Source organism: Aspergillus bombycis (assembly GCF_001792695.1).
Source record: "Aspergillus bombycis strain NRRL26010 chromosome Unknown contig00067, whole genome shotgun sequence".
Taxonomy (NCBI): Eukaryota; Fungi; Ascomycota; class Eurotiomycetes; order Eurotiales; family Aspergillaceae; genus Aspergillus; species Aspergillus bombycis.
In genome coordinates this window covers 157,070-175,884 of record NW_019170069.1, presented here as the reverse complement: position 1 = coordinate 175,884, position 18,815 = coordinate 157,070, and the positions used below count along the sequence as shown (strand labels likewise).

At 48.9% G+C, this 18,815-nt stretch overlaps 7 protein-coding genes across 7 annotated transcripts; 2 read left to right on the top strand and 5 right to left on the bottom strand.

The window, feature by feature from the left end:
• Positions 1 to 149: 149 nt before the first annotated feature.
• ABOM_008562 (catechol dioxygenase) lies at positions 150 to 1,409 on the bottom strand (the record flags this gene model as incomplete). Its single annotated transcript, XM_022535691.1, has 4 exons — positions 150 to 353; positions 469 to 942; positions 1,000 to 1,243; positions 1,399 to 1,409. 4 exons carry the CDS (start codon positions 1,407 to 1,409, stop codon positions 150 to 152), a joined length of 933 nt encoding a protein of 310 aa, XP_022387335.1.
• A 1,138-nt stretch (positions 1,410 to 2,547) lies between these two features.
• On the top strand, positions 2,548 to 5,410 carry ABOM_008561 (fungal specific transcription factor domain-containing protein; the record flags this gene model as incomplete). Its single annotated transcript, XM_022535690.1, has 9 exons — positions 2,548 to 2,602; positions 2,678 to 2,857; positions 2,921 to 3,376; positions 3,440 to 3,876; positions 3,934 to 4,079; positions 4,132 to 4,152; positions 4,203 to 4,281; positions 4,340 to 4,613; positions 4,902 to 5,410. The coding sequence occupies 9 exons, from the start codon at positions 2,548 to 2,550 to the stop codon at positions 5,408 to 5,410; spliced, it is 2,157 nt and encodes a 718-aa protein (XP_022387334.1).
• Positions 5,411 to 6,045: 635 nt separating this feature from the next.
• ABOM_008560 (putative C6 transcription factor (OTam)) lies at positions 6,046 to 8,275 on the bottom strand (the record flags this gene model as incomplete). Its single annotated transcript, XM_022535689.1, has 2 exons — positions 6,046 to 7,786; positions 7,881 to 8,275. 2 exons carry the CDS (start codon positions 8,273 to 8,275, stop codon positions 6,046 to 6,048), a joined length of 2,136 nt encoding a protein of 711 aa, XP_022387333.1.
• A 3,491-nt stretch (positions 8,276 to 11,766) lies between these two features.
• Positions 11,767 to 13,431, top strand: ABOM_008559 (cytochrome P450; the record flags this gene model as incomplete). Its single annotated transcript, XM_022535688.1, has 5 exons — positions 11,767 to 12,714; positions 12,774 to 12,799; positions 12,856 to 12,940; positions 13,005 to 13,168; positions 13,227 to 13,431. The coding sequence occupies 5 exons, from the start codon at positions 11,767 to 11,769 to the stop codon at positions 13,429 to 13,431; spliced, it is 1,428 nt and encodes a 475-aa protein (XP_022387376.1).
• Positions 13,432 to 14,385: 954 nt separating this feature from the next.
• ABOM_008558 (DNA-directed RNA polymerase II subunit RPB4) lies at positions 14,386 to 15,050 on the bottom strand (the record flags this gene model as incomplete). Its single annotated transcript, XM_022535687.1, has 3 exons — positions 14,386 to 14,513; positions 14,656 to 14,783; positions 14,860 to 15,050. The coding sequence occupies 3 exons, from the start codon at positions 15,048 to 15,050 to the stop codon at positions 14,386 to 14,388; spliced, it is 447 nt and encodes a 148-aa protein (XP_022387369.1).
• A 384-nt stretch (positions 15,051 to 15,434) lies between these two features.
• Positions 15,435 to 17,040, bottom strand: trm5 (tRNA (guanine) methyltransferase; the record flags this gene model as incomplete). The annotated part of the gene is made up of 4 exons (XM_022535686.1): positions 15,435 to 16,390; positions 16,445 to 16,522; positions 16,582 to 16,683; positions 16,746 to 17,040. The coding sequence occupies 4 exons, from the start codon at positions 17,038 to 17,040 to the stop codon at positions 15,435 to 15,437; spliced, it is 1,431 nt and encodes a 476-aa protein (XP_022387374.1).
• A 513-nt stretch (positions 17,041 to 17,553) lies between these two features.
• ABOM_008556 (uncharacterized protein) lies at positions 17,554 to 18,634 on the bottom strand (the record flags this gene model as incomplete). Its single annotated transcript, XM_022535685.1, has 2 exons — positions 17,554 to 18,398; positions 18,556 to 18,634. 2 exons carry the CDS (start codon positions 18,632 to 18,634, stop codon positions 17,554 to 17,556), a joined length of 924 nt encoding a protein of 307 aa, XP_022387375.1.
• Positions 18,635 to 18,815: the final 181 nt, after the last annotated feature.

The following is an 18,815-nucleotide window of genomic DNA, read 5'->3' as shown; positions in this document are numbered from 1 at the left end:
CGTTATCGAGCAAATAGATGGATTGGAAACAACAAGATAGCTTTCATTTCATCTAACTCTGTTCACTGCAATGACTTGAGTATTCCCCAACATAACAATGTTATGGTGATCACTATCACTGTGTGCGCCAGTAGCCAAATAATCCGCTGCTAATCCTGCGTTTTCTGGGGTGCAGGCGCACTCTTCTTGACAAGGATAAAGTCTCGTTCCAGTAGCCAGAACCCTTTCGACTCTTGTCCCTCAATTGTCTTGGTGACTGGGTTCACATTGTGTTGCTTGGCCAGTTCCAGGTCCTCACACCATGTGTAATCCACGATCAAGCTCTTTTGTACTCCGAAGCTACTGTCCCGGGACTACAAAGCCGTAATCAACTTCGTATATTCTGGATGCGCGATCATAAAGTGCTGAATATATATTAGCGTACATGCCAATAGAGTCGGTTTTCAATGAAGATAAGGGTTATCTTACCATATGAGCAGGACGATACCAGTGACGTTTCAGCTTTCTCAAAAGTTCACCGACCGGTCCGTCGTTTGAGACGGGATACGCAACTGGCTTGACACAAGAGAATAGATAATGTCCGGTCCCATCTGTGAATAGCTTCCCCCGGCAATTGGGTTCCTCCTGTCCGTCGTACTCTAGATCATAGACGCCGTTGCCGTCGGTCTCCCATACATCAATCAAGGCGTTAGGAACGGCGTTGCCTTCAGTATCTTTGACAAACCCTCGCACAATGGTAGGCTCGCCCGCAGTCCCTACAGAGGCAATGGATTCTCCATACTGAAACGAGTGAGCCTCCTCGTCATGGAAAGGGCCGAGGATGGAGGACTCGGTGGCACCGGGAACAGCGGGATAAGAGATGGCATCGACTAGCGCAGAGATGCCCAGAATATCGGATAAGAGCACAAATTCATGACGCACATCAGTCGAGATCTGGCCGACCTAGGAGATATTGGTCACTATAGCGTATACATAAACGAGCGCTTAGATCACACGTACTTTGGTCAGGAATTGCCATGCTTGCTCCCATTCATCAAACTGCAGACCGACCTCGCGGACATAGTCATGGGCGGCCTGAACCAGTTTCAACACAAGATACCGAAGCCTAGGATTGTCACATATTGAGTTTATCTTCATCACATTTTCCGTGATGTTCTCGATTGTCAAGTCTAGCATTGGGGGAAGGTTGGCGGCAATCTCTTCTGGAGTAAACGCGGTCGCCCATTTGGCACGAGTTCTCTCGCTAAGGCCGGCAACATTGGGTGTTCCATTGGTTCAAGAGCTATCTGTTGATTGTTGCGACATTCTGTATAATTGCTAAGGTAATAACCACTGAAGAATCGTTTGATTGACTCAACCTTTGAGGTATGAGAACTGCCAGTCTCTTATAGTTCATACTGTCCGACCATCCTCGGTACAATCAAAAGAGTCTATTCTAACTTAGAGTACTTCCCCACAGGCTAATATGGAGGGGTTTGCACAGTTGGAAAATCTAGAGGCCATCACAAGTGGCTGAGCCGGAAATGGTACTGGTAGATATGCCGTTATAAGAGAACCCGTCGGAACGGATGTATGGCTATCGGGGGCATCCGTCGGAGGTTCATACATGTACTAGAAAAGAACTAACAACGATTAATATCTTAGATATATCTGATAAAGGGACACGGCTAGATGATTCATAGTCCAAAATGATCGGCTGCCGGTTCCTTCAGGAGACATCGCTTCGAGGTATCGGTTCAATGCACCATTCGTCGGTGGAATACGTGTGTCAGTTGTAGAGCTGAAGACTAATTGAGATAGCCTTCTCGAAAACCACAACCCGTCAGATCCTTTGATAGCTAAGAGCTGATATATGACGTTAATCAAGCCGACCGGGTCGTCCAGTAATATATGCTAAGGTGCAGAGCATAACTAATTATAGTCACTCGGGAAGTACTACTGTAGTCGAAGCCTATACTTGAAAGCTGGCCAGATTCTCGTGGTTATAGATATGAATGTTTGAAAGGCAACCCCGGACCCATCATACCCCAGATAGCTACTAAGTGTAGAGCTTCCATGGCTGTCTGGTGGCGATCGGTTCGGCGGGGAAAAATAATTAAATTAAATCTAAATTCTAGGTTAGTGTGGAGCCCATTCAATCATCTCAAGCACCCACCACTTGATGAAAATCTCGTCCAGCGGACTGTATAACGAAAATCATAATGAACAGAGGTGAAGCGATAACTGCAAAATTGCGCGCATCACGTCGACGACATCCACGTGCTTCACGTGCCTGCGAGACTTGTCGCGTTCGCAAGACGAAAGTACTGTATCCTGATTTTCCAATCAACTGCTGCTAGTATACTAGAACTCCCCTGTCACGGATAACTGGGCTAATTGCATCATGATAGTGTGACCAAGCAAAGCCATGCTCCTACTGTGCTTGTAAGCTGCCCCTCTTGATCGTGCTAGGACAGCCCGAGAAGTGAATGCACCTTGTCAGGGACAATCTGCTAACGCAGACCATAGACCACGCACTTGACTGTGTTTACAGAGCTTCTGGCCAGAATGAAAGCTCAACACCAACAGTTAAAAGACATGCCCAAGCCAGAGGAGCGCAAAGGTTAGCTATTCTTTCCTATACCTGTCTGGTCTTCAAGACCTTACAATCATTTCGATACTACTAGGGCACCTACAGACCAAGTTCGGCCATCTCCGTGGCCAGAGGTGAGTTCACCCAACCAATTGACCTCGCCGCACCGTGGTCCTTTAGATCTCCTTGCAGGAGAAGCAGCTCGTGCACCCCGTACGGGTATCAACCGCAATGCTACAACACCCGGATGTCCTGGTTCCAAACACAAGAATGATGTCTTAGCTGGTGAGATGATACATCCTTATGGGGTTTGTTCAAAGAGAGCCCATACTGAGAGAGTTTTTATAGGGGCTACCTCGGAGGTGTATGATTCAGCATCTAGAGACGGCCTGAGCGGAATCAATTTACACACCAACGGCACAGAATTCTATGGTAACTCTTCGAATCTCGCCTTTCTTGGAAATCTATATGCGCGAGCTCGCAATCAAGCAGAAGCTAGAACATCGAACATACCCGAGAATATGTCTTCTAATCTTCCAGAAGAGGGTTGCCGCCTGGCGCCGGACCAGCCATCGAGTATGAAATATGTCTCACCTCGACAAGCACTTCAACCTACGGTGGACAAGGAACCGTCAAACGCAAAGCCTGTGACGAGTGCGGCCCAACTATCTATAGTAAACCTACTTTACAATCCAGGTTATCCTAGTACCTCCCCACCTCAGATCAACGGGCGGCCCGAGGATGATGGAAACAGACAATCCTCAACGATTGGGGACCAGAGGATTCCGCCTCGACCTTTCGCTGGTGAGTAATAAATACTGGTGTTAACGGCAACCTGACCCTAATCTAACCGGCGCTGGGGGATAGATAATGAAGATGCAGTGGGGCTAGCTATCGGTGAGCTCTCCGACGAGGCACAACTTGAAATTGAGAAGATCTTCATCGGCAGCTACTTTTCAAACAAACATTATATACATCCTATGTTGTGTAAAAATGCCTTCATGCGAAGGTGTGAACAAGGAGCTTTCATAGCTTCGAAACGAAGAACATTCAGCCGTCAGCCATCGAAGTTCAAAGGCTTATATTTCGCCGTGGTTGCCCTGGGTGCCATTAATGCCAGCCCTAATGAGACCTCTCTCCTGGATCATTATTCTACCTGTTCGGCTGACGGACGAAAATATAGCTTTGCAGGAAAGCCGTCAGCCTTGGATTTTGCTGATTTCTATTTTGGCATTACAAAACAAGCCCTCGGGGATATATTCGAGAGCTGCTCCCTAGAGAGTGCTCAGGCTCTCTTGCTCCTTGTGAGTCGAGTGTCTGTTACGCTTAGTTGGTTTCTTATCTAACTAGGACGTGGCTAGAGCGTATTCTGTCAGAACGCTTTACGACCTCACAGCTGCTTCATGTATAGCGGGATGGCAGTTAGAACAGCGATCGCAATTGGATTGGCATCTGGAATGTCCTCATTACCTCCAAGCATACGCAAAGAAGGCCGACGAACCTGGTGGTGAGTGCTCGCCTGGTTGCCCTTTTCGCGTCACAGAACTAAAATTATATAGGTGCATATACTCACATGAAGTGTAAGTCTCTCAGAAACATAGCCAGGGTATACTACTAACATGCAATGAAGCGAAATGTGCTGTTCCTCGGGGAGGCTGGATAGCATGAAGCAACTTGACCATTACCAGGTCACCTTACCCCCATTAAAGGTATAGGCTCCAATCAACACGAACCACAAGAGACCAACGTCTCACAGTGTAGTAATAGGCAAATAACCGCGACACTCATGACCCCGAGGCAGAGGAGGACGACGTAGCCATGATACCGGTCATGGTAGCTTTAGCGCAGATCATGTCAGAGGCGTCTCATCTGCTCTACCATTCACCGAAACGCCCTACAAGTGAGATGTCACAGATTGCAATGAGCCTTGATAATAAATTAGAGGAGTGGAAATCCAACCTACCCTCCTTCCTCAACGTAGACGTTGCCTCGCTCAACGATTCGGAGTGGGCGTTCAAGCAGAAACTAGTCTTACGACTGAGTAAGTACTCCTTGATACCTTTTATACAACAATCACCCAGGAACAACCTACTTAAGTACAATCTACCTCCAGGATTCTACAATACGCGAATACTTATACACCGTCCCTTCCTGCAGCATCAACATGCATCGCCGAATCACCCAACCTACTACAGCACGGCCACATCTGCCTAACAGCAGCAAGAGCCAGCATCCAAATGCAATATGAATCATTCCTCCACAGAATCTACATACGGACCTGGTAAACAGTCCCCCCACTCCCGCTTCTACTAACCCGCCGAACTAACAGTGCCCAAAAAAAGGTGGTACAACACAACCTACGCCCTCTACGGAGCCATGATCCTCCTTCACCTAATCCTCTCCGGCTTCCCAGGTATAAGCGAGGAAGAGCTACTCCAGGATGTCGAGAAAAGCCTCGAAATATTCGACTCGATGACCAACATCGTCGTCGCTCGCCGCTGCTCTGAGATGATCCGTGAAGTCCTCGACGTAGCCCGCGCGTGTGTCGCAAGGCGTCGAGCAATACCCGCTGTACCTGTCTTACCCCCTCGTGCCGACACCAACACCGACTCATCGAGCCTAGAGACAAATAACAACCAGAGTGTACATACCCGGGCGGATATGGCTCCGTTGGTGTCACAGGGCGAAGACGGAGATTTCTTTTTCTCGCTCTTTAACCAAGACGCTCAGCCTGATACCCGGGCTGAGATCTTAGCTAATCTAGTTGACCCGACGATCTTGGAGGATTTTGCGTTCGGAAATGGGGGGAACGATTTTTCGTACTTTCTGGGGTTGTGATAATTATTGCGTTAGTATTCAATGAAGTGGTGGTATTGGAAAGTGGACTTCTCTCTGTCTGTACGTGTATGAGGTGATCGATTGGCAATAAGAGAGTGGCAGTGACACAATCTCGTTGGGGTGCTATTAGAGGAACATGAGGTGAGGGAGGTATGTGGTGTCGCTAGCCTACGATGTGATGACGTGCTTTTGCGAAACTTCGCACATGGATTATCCAATATAGTACTGTGAGATAACCCCCATCGCAATTTATCTACAATTACACATCTCTCTGGGGTTGTTTTTTACCTGTATTATGGCTCGTGTGGCTATTAATATGCTCATAATTCATGCTATCTATCCGATCGCCATCCAGTCTATATCCATCATCATAACCTGATCCCATATGTACAAGCTTTGCTGAAAGAGCCATTCATCCATCCAGGGATATGTGATCATAATCAAACAGTTGATCATCAAGAGAAAATAAAACAAGAGGTATCAATCGATAACCAGACCTCGCAGTACGCCCAACATCTAATAACAGAACAGGAAGAGGTCATCAATGCATCAACAAGGTATTCGTGGGGTGTCGGTGGTGGTAAAGCCCGACGATTATGTGAGGGGGGGTAAAAGGAGGTAGGTGTAAAAGGTGATTATAATGGTGGAATTGCAGCATCGTGGAGACTGTCCTCGCTGATTGATGTTGCTGGAGAGGCTAGGCCAGATATAACAGACGAAGTTCCCCCGCGTCCACTGTCGTTTCCATGATCCATTCCTAGAATCGTGTTTTCCAACTGCGTGGCTGTGCCTGGACGGGGTTGAGTCACGGTCGGCTTGGCCGCGCTAGTCATCAACTCGTCGATGCCCGGTTTCTCGGGCACATGCTGATCGAGAGTGTTGGCGTTGTCCAGGCTGTCCAGAGCGAACTCCATGAACTCGGCGTTCTTCTTGCTGACGCTCAGCGTCCAGCGGTATTCGCAGAGCCGGAGACGATAGAACTCAGCTTCCTCTTTAGTTGGGGATGTGATACGCAGGAGGACGCCGAAGGATCCGATCAGAGCAAAGTTGGTCCGCGATGCAGCCGGCCAGAACGACCTTAGGTGCGGTGGCCGAAGCCGATTCACAAAGTCCATGGCCGAGATCAATCGTGTTTTGGCGGCAGAGCGGCAGATGTGCGACAAATAAGCATCGGCGGTATTTGGGGAGAGAGACCGCACAATACAGCGGTGGAGGGTGATTTCTGTGGCGAAGTAGGACAGGTGCAAGGCGCCGTTACGGGCATTGTCCTCGTTAATGACTTCGAAAAGGTCCCCGCCAGACTCCATTTTCAGCTCTGCCGGTAGACGTCCGAACCATTCCTTTAGCCGGATCTGTGCTGGTTTGGCGCGTTCCAAGATCATACGCGTCCGGTTGCCACCGGCAGCTTTGAACTCTTCGATCGCGCGCAAGGTGTAAAAGCGATCCAAGATGTCGGAGAGGATTGTCGTCAAGGCGACCATGTGACAGAAATAGAGGGGACCGTGACCCACGGGGTCGTCGTCTTGAGAGTCATGAGACGGGAATGCCTCAGCGAAATCTTGTTCGACCAGATCTTGTACCGTCCAGTTAAAGGATACGATATGGGATGGACGACCATGCACCAACGCGGACCACTTGTCCTGCATATACAATGCCCAGGCAAGACGTTTCCGAAGACCCTTCTCCCAAGTCTCCATCCGCCATCCAGAACAATCCTGATGAAGCCCTAGCTCGAAGCCGGCGGTGACCAATTGCGCGTTCAACGCGTGTGTGGCGATCGTAGACTTCTCCATCAGGAGCACGCCCGCTTGGATGGTGGAGATAGATGCATAGGGCAGAGACTCGATTAGTAGCTTCAAGGCCGTGCTCTCCAGACGAGCAGCATCTGGTCGTCGTACAGACTGGGAAGCCGGTCCCACATCCACAAATTTCAATGCTAGCACGTAGACAGCGGATAGTAAAAGAGGCGACAAGCCTTGTCGAGCGCGGTAAGAGTGACGAAACGAATCCTCCATAAGAATGGGGAAGGTTGGGTGAATATGTTCGAAAAACTTATCAATCAAAGTGGAGCCATAGGGGGCAACTAGGCTCTCAATGGCATCTAGGGAGGCAGATTGCGGGGAGTCCGCATGGGACAAGGTGTTAACCATCCGCATAAAGGTGCCGTCGTCACCGAACTTTCGTACCCGGGACGACGCAATGATACCTTCGTGGTTCTGGTCCAAGGGGAGAAATTCGAGGAGGGCGGGCTCCAAGTCGGTGGTCAAACCGATGTGTTGGGTTCGCTGATAGCAATACCCTGCTGTGATCCGGGCTTGAATGTTCAATGGCGAACGAGCAAGGTTAGTTTTGGAAACCGGGGGGTTGGTCGAAGGTCTGTCAGCGGGAAAAGGATTAGTGTCTCCAGGTCTATCTATATGACGTCCGAGATCGGCCTTCGATGCCCACTTAAGGCTGGGGCAGTCCATACCTCTTGGGCGATTCTACATCATCCAGGACAATATCATCCAGCTTTCGCTTTTTGGACTGTACATCCGCCGTACTCGGGCGACTCGTCACGGAGAGGGTAAATGTGCAATCTTGACGATGAAAATCGCACGAGTAGCATTTGTTGACCATTTCGTTCATGGCACACCGACTCTTTCTGCGCAGACAGGCGTCACAACTTTGCCCATCCCGACCTGGTACAGGCACTCGGGGTAAGGCAGCAATGGATGTGGAAGGCGACAGGGGCGTGGCGGTTGGTTGCTGAGACGGTTGGTTTTGTACACGAGATCGAAGCAGTTGGTCTGACGGTTGGAACGAAGCAGCAGAAGCCGCCGGTACAGTCGTCGAGGACGACTGCAACGTGATAACGGCAGCCATTCAGCAAGGGGTCTGCCAACAAGGGGACGGAGAGAGATAGATAATGGGTAGGGTGAGATCGAGAGATAGGAGATAATCTCTCACGAATAAGAGCCGTGATAGGGCTCGAAAGGGGAAATCAGTCACGTAACGCAACCGGGACAGTCGGGGACTCCGCCAAGGAGCTCCGCAATAGCTGGGACACAGACCAGGATCCCCAAGATACTGGGTTATCTGGGGTTCAGGCTGGTCTGGAGGCGACGAAGGAATCTAGTGTTCTAGGTACACACGTCCGGGAGGCCAGGCTGACGATCGACCACGAGCCCACCAATGGGGTGACGACTTAAAATGGAATGGTTGAATGGACGTGCGAACGGTAGCGGAGAAGCTTATCAGAAGACAAGTTGAAGGAAGGCAAAGGGGAGTCTTCGCTCCAAATGTCGTGGTGCAATGGGCAGTGGTGATACGTCGGGGGGGGGGGGAAGTACAGACGGGGAGCGGAACCGGAGGCCAAAAGATAATCGGAATAAGTAATTCAATATCAGATATCTGGGGGTTGGGGGTTGGGCTGTGGACAAAGAAAATCAAATAATTGAATCAAAGGCGAATCAAATCACTGATAATGGTCAATGATAAAAGATAATCTTATAATTGGAATGAGAAAATTGATAGTATCAGAGTTTCTCTCGCGCAGCACGCAATATCAGCAAAGTGGACCGTCCGCGCGATCAACACATCTAAAAGGTCTCCGATCCACTAATAATTCAAAACTGGTTCCTTAATCTGAGACCACGATGAGAAAGAGAGAGAGAGAGAGAGAGAGAGGGAGAGGAGAAGAAAATGGAGAAGCAAACGAAGGGGGAGATGAAGGGAGTAAGTAAAAAGAGGGTGACGGAAGGCGAAAACTGATCAAGTAATAGAATCGTATACCCAGATGAAGTCCATCTGCCGTGCTTCGGTGGTAGTCATCAGGATCAATAAGAGAAATCATGAAAGATGGTTTGGATCAGCGACACCCATTCCGGAACTCTCCATACGAAGGATTTCCCACACGTAACAGAATACACGGTTGTTGGACGTCATGTTCGCCCGCTGCTCTGGTTCCTGCTTAACTGTGAAATGAAGTTCATTGGCACAAGCGACCAGAGATAAGCCTGGTCCAGCTGATTGGGTCGCGATCATGCTTCTTGCCGACCTCGTCTTTTTATATTACGTACTGAAAAATCCCAGGGTGGATCGGGGCACCCAAAAACAAAAGCGTTGAAGGTCTGGTTTTTGAATTTGGGATCGCAGGACTGCCTTTCCTCGGTAAATGTTATCTAATGGCTATCCGACCCAGTCATACTGGCCGATATTAATATCGACCGACGACAGCATGATGAACAAGAGATCTTTGCTGCAGCAAGGTCATCGTTCACCTGGCCTTTAACCCGATTCGAATTAAAATGAATATCCGGACCATCATGACTCAGCCGCATCCACCAATCATCGCCACCCGATAACGCCATCCCTCACCAATCACAGCCTGTGTATTCAGGCAGAATCGGCTTAGTGCGAAACCGGCAACGGGGATCGGCCCTGCAGCTCTGCGGCTTTTCCCCACATCTTTTCTTAAGCCCCATGTGGGTTAGCCGCTTGCTGCACGGGGAGGAAGGGGGAGAATCCATGCTTTGAATCGAGGTTGCCCTCGTCAGCAAATCTATGTCCGACTATTGGTGGATGACCATTGGGCACCATTGCGGCGGCGAAGAGGTCCTGGCACGGAGAAATGGTAATAACTCCGTAGCAAAATCCTGAGACTGAACTAGTTCCCTTCTCGACGCTATTAATAATCGCGAGGTGAAGAGTCGATAGATCGGAACTTTCTCCTTCTATTTTCTTTTGCCTTTTTTTTTTTTCCTTCTTTTCCTTCTTTTTTTTCTTTTTTGCCTTTTTTGGTTTCTCTAAAGATAAATATATTTTCGAAAAAAAAATACAATAGAATTTTGATATAAACCCATAGTGTCTTGGTAGTTAATTGTCGCATGATGAAATCAATGATTCATTAGGTTGGGTCACGAGTCAGATGCGTGACCATTGGTGACTCGGTACAATCAAACGCGAGGAGGTACCAGGCTACACCTTATCGCTTCCGTTTAAGCACCTTCGCAGCTAGCTACATGTAGATATAGTTCTACTCTTTCTCAAACAGTGATGCCAAGATCAGCTAGTCTAAATTGAGGATAGTCCCGGAACATCGATATCCCATCGTCAATACCTATACGTTACGTTACTTCAATATTACCTGGCTCATGTCACGCAACTGTACAGGCAACCAGTTGATGGGACTGTAGCTACAAGTGCTAGCAGATCTACGAAGATACAGTCAAGTCACATGAAAGGCTGGTGTGGACTTCCCACAGCACAAACAAGGGACTTAGAATACCTCCTACTAGTATGTTGCCTGCTTGCGGCTCACTCATGACCCACCATATCACGCTACTCAGCCTATCAACTGCAGCTTTCTCTCTCCAGAGCTTCTGGATCTCTGGATGATGAGTTACTTTCACATCTACTGTTTTGGGAGATGGCACACACTCCTTGTGATGACCATGATCCATACCGAGCTGTAGTTAACTACTTCCAGACTGAGGATCCTGGCTCCATCGTCAACCATAATACGGCTTTCATTGTTGGCGTACATGGCAAAGGTTCGATATGCTAACGATGCCCTCCTGGTGGTTATTCATTCGTCCGTATCTCGCCGCCCATGGTCTTCTGTGCCTACACTCGTCGCCTTCAGGTCTCGCTCGGTCAAAGTGAATATGAATAAGAAGCGAAGGGGATCTTATCCTCTTGTGCCATAGATGAAAATATGGCTTCATCAGCTCGTTTCTTTACTTGACTACATACATTTGGACACCCTCCTGGTCCCAGAGATGGGTTGAATCCTTTGCTTGGCGGCAGCTTTTCTGTGAGCAGTACAAAGCTCTCTGGGGTGAAGCAAGGGGGAATTTATACCATGCACCTTAATCCAAAGAAGTTGGTAGTTATCGACTTCGGCTATATAAGCGAGGCTGACACGTCCGCAATGGAAAAGTATCTATTGGACTTGGGATAACGGGAAGATATTGTGGGCCAAGCCTAACAGTCCATTTCTGGAACAGTTGGGGGTCAAAACACCTCTTCCTTACCCAATACTGTACTTCGGGTTTCTTTTCCGCTCGTTTAGATGCGCCACGAACGGTATGAATTTATGAAGGTCATTGAGAATTCCTGGAGGGGGGCAGTCCTAGCTCTTGGAAAGTGTTGTTGGCCGCCAAAAAGATGGACTTTCCTTGTTGTCTCTTGCCTACCGGGGCTGCGTTGGATTTCTATACTTCCTGTTCGCTACTCGACTGACCATGGTGTGGTGGCATGTAATCGTCTCCTTCAGTGTCGCAGGTGCGGCTTACCTGCTTTGGCTGGCTCTGCAGCGGCTATGGCTTTCACCCATTGCTCACTTTCCGGGACCCAAACTGGCCGCCCTTACAATGTGGTATGAATTCTACTACGATTCATTCCTAGAAGGTCAATACACTTTTCGGATCGCCGAGATGCATCGCAAATATGGCCCAATCGTGCGAATCAGCCCATACGAGCTACACATTGACGATGCTGAGTATTATGAAGCGCTGTACTCTCGAGATGCCCCACGAGATAAGTCCTTACATCTAACTGGGATGTTTGGAGCACCAGCTTCCGCATTTGGTACAGTGGACTACCGGCGCCATCGGATACGGCGTCAACCGATGAATCCTTTCTTCTCCCAACAGCGAATCCGACAACTCGAGCCAATGCTCCGGGGCATGGTTGACAAACTGTGCGATGGATTGCGCGCCTGGAAGGATAGACATGCTCCACTACATATGTATCATCCGTTTAATGCTTTCACCACAGACGTGGTCGTGGAATACACCATAGGTGACTCCTTTCACTATCTTGATGACCCTGACTTCAGCCCACAATGGTCAAAAACAATGCAGGCCATTGTGCATGCTGGTATCCAATTCAAACAATTCCGCTGGTTCATTAGTCTCTTTGAGCTACTCCCACGATGGCTCGTCATGAGTGTTAATCCTGACATCGGACCAGTCATCGACCAGAAAAATGAAAGTATGCGCCTGGCTAACTTGGTCATTGATAGCCAACACTCGGATAGAATTTCCATTGGGAACAGAACAAACGTGCCCAAAGGCACCTTATTCCATGCTCTTCTAGAAAGCACGCTACCACCGGAAGAAAAGACAGCTGATCGCTTAAGCCAAGAGGTTTTCACTGTCATTGCGGCTGGTGGAGAAACGACTGCCAGAAATTTAGCCACAATCACTTTCTACCTCCTAAATAACCCTGAAAAGCTTGAGAAACTACGCGAGGAGCTGAATCGGCTAGATCCTGATGGGACGGCGTCCTTAGTGGAATATGAGGCAATGCCCTACCTGGTAGGAACTCTCCGTCTAAGTCGCACTCTCTGATAGGATTCGGTCGCTAATCATACTAGACTTCCGTTATGTTGGAGGGTCTAAGGTATGAACGATTCTTCACTAAGGTCGCTTTATCTGGATACTCATCTCGGTTTGCAGAATCACCAACGCTGTTGCAACGCGACTTCAACGCAGCTCACCAGATCAGCCTATGAGGTACAAAGACTGGATCATCCCTCCTGGGGTAAGCGTTTTTGTTCTCCTATGACCTTTTTTTTGGAACTACTCCCGCTTACCATCGATCTTAGGTGCCGGTTGGTATGACGAGCTTGTTCATACACCATAACGAAAATATCTTTCCCAATTCGCAAAGTTTTATCCCGGAACGATGGATGGATCCAATGCAAAGGAAACGCCTCGAAAAGTACCTGGTTGCTTTCAGCAAAGGGTCGAGGCAGTGTATCGGCATCCCGTATGTGATATTTCCTTGGACATCCCTCTAATATAGTGCACTAAAATCCGTCCAATAGCCTTGCGAAGGCTGAAATACTTTTGGTAGTCGCCAGAATTTTCAGAGAATTCGATCTGGAGCTGTACAAAACCACAATTGATGATGTCCACATTGTGCGTGATATGTTCAATGGCCATCCGAGAAAAGAAAGCCAAGGCGTCCGCGTCATGGTGAAAGAGTGGAATGGACCCCTGGGATCGAGTGAAATATCTCGAGAGCAATAATCACTTCTGAGAAGTGGCCGATGCTGTGTGAATCGGGCTCAGATGGGGAATATCTCGCCCAGCGATATATAGTATGAAGGAATGAGCTGGGACGAGCCTCCAGCGTGGAATTAGTGACATGATAAGCTCACGCTTTGAAGAGGCCAGGTTGGGTTGCATTCTCATTCTATCATCATGTAGATATTGATAGTTGATGATCTTCCGTTCCAATGGACGACGATGTATATACTATTCTAACCATAGTATTCCGTACTATGAAGGTGTATTTACGGTACGAATGAATACAGCCCGCCGCAGTCCTGATACCACACCGTACAATCTCCATGGACAAGGATATTTCGGGAAAATCCCGAAAGTGGACTAGCGTTGATTTGGCAAAATAGGGTTCGGGAAACCATCACAGCGTATGCCGTGGGCGGTGACACCAGGTTCGAGCCGTACTGTAGGCATTGCATGTCATTTGCAGGAGCCAAGATTTCATTACTTAATATTTATGGATGATAATGAGGGCTCGGAAGCGCATGCGTACACCTGCACCACAAACTTTCAGATGCCCTCGGGTCGAACCAATGAGTTATCGGCGGGAGTTTATCATTATCAAATCTCTTCACTCCCGAGGCTAGCTAGCTTGTTATCTAGCTCTGGACAACTGGTTGTGACTCTTCAGGAATGCATGCGATGTCACCTCACTATCTCCCCAACGCGACGCAACCCCGGCTCTTATCAGGCCGTCAGCATTGTCTCCCTTATCCCCGACCCCAACACTCTTATAGATGTCTATTATATCATCTGCATTATGTGGTAATCGTGCAGTTTTACATCACATGCTTTCCGGATCAACTTCAACTCCAAAACTCCATGCTACAGACCAACAAAAAGCCAGCCAAAAAATGAGGTAAAAAAAAAAGATGCGAAAGGAGGAAGTATGGTCCGATAGGAAACAGCGATAACAGTTTACTCCGTGAAATTCCGCAGCTTGGTCAGCTCGTCCAAGAGCTCTTGCAGATCGCCATCGGAGATTTTGTGTTGAAGACTGGGGATGAGGGACTTGGCTTCCTCGGCATTATCGCAGCACAAACTCCCTGTCTCCTGGTTAGACTTACGGGGTACATGCAGATTAACGGCAGAAAGCGGCTCGGTTGAAATGACCTCAAAAAAAAATGGAAGGCCAGAGGCCACAGGCTAAGCAGGGGGAAAAAAAGCAAACAACAAAAAGTTACTAACCCAGTTGTGACCGCTCGAACATCTCCAACTCCGTATGCGAATTGAGCAGTCGTTCGACGGCCTTGATGTTTTCCTCATCCTTAAACCGAGCAAATACTTCCAGATAGTCCAGGGTCTTGGTAAGGTTCCTAAGTTGTAAGACGCATGTGAGCATGATGGTATTCCTCTGTATCGTGATGACACCGGTCGACTTCCGGCACTCACTCCGGCTCCTCGTATTTCTTTCCACCCCTGCGCTTGTTCTCCAGTACTTTGTTGATGACGAGTCTTGCTTCGGAAAGCGACAAGGTATGGGTATTCTGGTCCGCGCCTAGTCTGAGAGTCGAGGCGGCTTCGAGCTCGCCTTGGGGCAAGGCGCGCTTGCGATGTGTTGGGGGTGGCAATTGGACGCTCATTTTGGTACCGTGTCTGAGATCGCGTGATGCACTGATACAGTGGGCCTTTCCTTTTGATGACCGTCGAGTTGACTGTTATAAGTGTCCAGAGGCTGGAAGCTGTTTAGGCAGGGTTGTTGACTTTGATGCGGGACCGGGAGAACTCTTGCGGGCGGAGTTTTGCGTGGGCAGTAAAAGGCGGTATCTTAGTCGCCGCCTTTGGATAGTGATAAGACCTACATCAACATGGGCGAAGGAAAGTTCACGTTGTATTCGTAGTTATATAGTAAAACATTGAGCGGAAAGGGTATCAATGTCAGATTGACTATTTCTTGGTCTATCCATAATCTATTCACGGCCCGAACGCCTCCTGCAATGCGATGACTTTATATGCAACTTTCCGCACTATACCTGTCGGAAAGCGACCTCTTTAGGTAGACGGAAACTAGCGCAGAACATTTGCTTGTTGGGACTAACCAATCTGACATTGTGAATGGCTAGCTCCAGCTCTGCGTTTCCACTTCCCCCGACTCGATCCTCCGGCGTGATGGTGTAGCCAATTCGTTCCGAGATGCGCTGGCAAATATCCTTGTGGTCGTCCACTTCATCTTCCGAATGACCAGAGAAACAATACACATGTACCATTGGAAGAGGTGTAGATGTATGCGGCGCAAATAAGGATTCCTTGCCAGCATAGAGACCAGGGAATGCATCAAGAAACTCGAGAGCATTCGCCGGAAGGTTCATCACGTAGTGACCAAAGACAGTGGGTCGATGATAGACCTCCGCTGGGGGAGCAGGGACCTGCTCTTCTTTTTGGGCGCTCCTTCTCTGTTTCTTTTGGATAGCTACGGTCACTGGTTCCGTTTGCAAGAGCTCATTGGCAGACCAGCGGATGAACGCTCTTCCGTCCTTGTTAAACGGTGTCACAAATTGGTTGACCTTGTTCCTGCGAATAGCATCCTGCATGACCTCATATCCATGCGGGTTAAGGTCATTGGCCCAAACGAAAATCTTCTTTTTGCCAGCTGGGACAGCGAACGGGCCAACACCGGCCATCACATCGCAAACCATCTCACCCGGGCGGAATTTGTTCACGAGTCGACGGTGCTCGGTCTCCAAGCGGCTGTTCCAGTACACACGAGAGTAGTCAAAACGGAATTCACAGCCCTGCTCATGTTGGACAACGTTCATTTCCTCGTCGCCGGCCAAGAACTCGAAGGGAAATGTGCGGAATTCGCTGTGGGCGCCCACATCTTCGGTCTTTCTAATCACTGTCCGGATTGTTGGGTTCTTATCTTTCAACACCTGGGCAATAAGGTGCTTATAGGGGGTATATTGTTCGCGGAGATTCAGGTGAGCTAATTCTTGTCAGACCTGAGGAAACAAGTGCAGATGGGAGACAGTAGACTTACAGACATGGCCCACCTGGGTGAACCCTTGAGGAAGCTCCTCAAGCATGTCCTCCGGCAGAATTGCGTTCATGATATCGGCTAGAACATAACAGATTAGCTCCAGTCCCTTTCAAAAACACATTCAATGTGGCACTTACCATACGTCCAGTAATCATAGTCCAATTCGAAATCATACCGCCCAATTCCAACAGCACCATTCTCCACAAGCTCATTGATCGTTGGCGACCATGTTGTAGCATCTACCACACATCAACACCAGACTTCACACAGGTACCCCAAAAGGCACAGCCAGAAGACTAACCATCATATTTAATACCCTCCTTCAGCAACAAGCATTTCTTCACTTCATCATTAACCTTTACGTCCCGAACCGAACTAATTCTCGGAACGGCCAGCAAATCCCGACTCTTTTGCAGCTGTCCGCGCACCTTCGAGATATCGGAGGACTTGAAAACCGTCGCGGCAGATAGGGGCACCGTCTTATTGAAGAATGAGCGATCCAGAACCCGCATTGCACGGTTCACGGGGGGTCGGAACATGGTGGGGAGGTCGCTGTTAGGCGTCTTGGAGGCGTTAGGGGCTGTCGTGGATTCCATGGACGAAGATTGTCTGATAGTCGAGAGCTATAAATTTATTGAAAGACTGCTGAGGCTACCGGGCGACAGGGCATCGTTTGCTTGGGCTGTGGGCTTTATTTCGCAGAAATGTGTTTTTCTGGTCCGCTAATTTTGGGCTGTGATTTTGGGTGTTTGCGATTTATCAGCACGTGACTGTGATAACTAAATGTATAGATACTAGATCTGGATAAGATCTACAACTTACTAGATAGACTGGGGTTCACTGGCCATTTGTCGCGATGGTTGGATAGAAAAGAATGAACAAAAGAAAAGGCAGCCTTGACATAAGGAGCCTATCGCCATTTCCGTATGATTAAGATACGTAACCCGAGCGCAGATGTCCGCGCTGGACAACAAAAATAAATGCTAGCAACGATCGCTCTAAACCGAACAGTATAATTTACATACAAACCCGAAAGAGGATGCAAGTAAAAAGTGCCTAAAAACAAGCTGGGGTATCTCACTATTGCTTTCACAATTCCACAATAAGCACTACTGCCTCCCTGAACCATTAGCCATGCTCTTACCCAATTCCCTTTGCGACTCTAGCACTGCAATCCTTTCATTAAGCTCCATAATCTCCTCATCTTTCTTCTTGATTGCAAATCGCGAGATATCCCGTCCTCGTATTATGCCTCTGGTTTTCAGGTCATATCTGTTTAATAACTCGGTGAGCTCTTCCTGAGCTTTCCTCGGCACGACCGCATTATGGCTCTCCAAAATCCTCAAGGCCTGAAGTGATAACTCTGACGTATCCGCCGCAAAATCAGCAGATAGCGCATTCTTATATTTGCTCGGCGTAGGAGTCACCGAGATCTCAGCTGATGCCGGAGGAAGTCGACATGCAGTCGACCGGGGAGAAAACACTGAAGTAGGCGTAGGGGACGGTGCACTCTCCATATCAGACAGCTTCCGTTTACTGGGCGAGGTAAACGAATCCGTCCGGGGCGTCTTGCGTGGGAGAAAATCCGAGCCACCAGCAGCATGCCCAAAGTCCGGCTGGCGAGGCCTATGCTGCGCTGTAGTGGCTTCGTCCGCAATAGTATCATCCCATTCGAACTCATCCGAGTCTTCTGTCATCATGCGCGCCTTGGCGCTTTTTGAGGGGGTCTGAAGATTCCTCGACCCGGACCCAGGAGCGTGTCGCAGTGGACGGTCGGTCTGTGGGGTGAGAAGGCCCGTTCCTTCGTGTCGGAAGGCCTTGGTGGGTGTCTGGGGCATATACTGCGGCTCTGTTCTTGAGCTTGATAGAACGGCGGTTTTTTCGCGGACTTCGGCGTCAGTTGCCCAGAGGAAGAAGTTGCAGCGCTGTTGCTGGGGTCGTTGACAAGTGTAGACTATTGTTTGTTAGAGCTGCGATTCGAGTTCAACGCTATTTGAAGCAGACGGGCAAGAGGCAAGGAGCCCTACAACATCTTCCATGATTTATGCCATGGTTCTTGGTCTGTAATTTGACCGCTGGGGGGCGTTCTTTGCAGTTGCAGCACCACACACCATCGCGGAACAGACCTCGCAAGGGGATGGAGGCACGAGGCGATGCAGCTCCGTTGTTATTCTTCTGGGGGGATATCATGGTATGGACGAAGCAGTGATGGTATGGAGTTGAAGGTAGAGAGATGCGCCGCTACAGATGTATGTATGCTTTGTGTCGCTATGGAAACCATCTTCGGACGGTGTCGCTGCAGGTGGATCAGAGGGGTTTAGTGCCCGCTGTCAACCACGGCTCCCGACCCCTTAGTGCAGTAGTTTGTTCT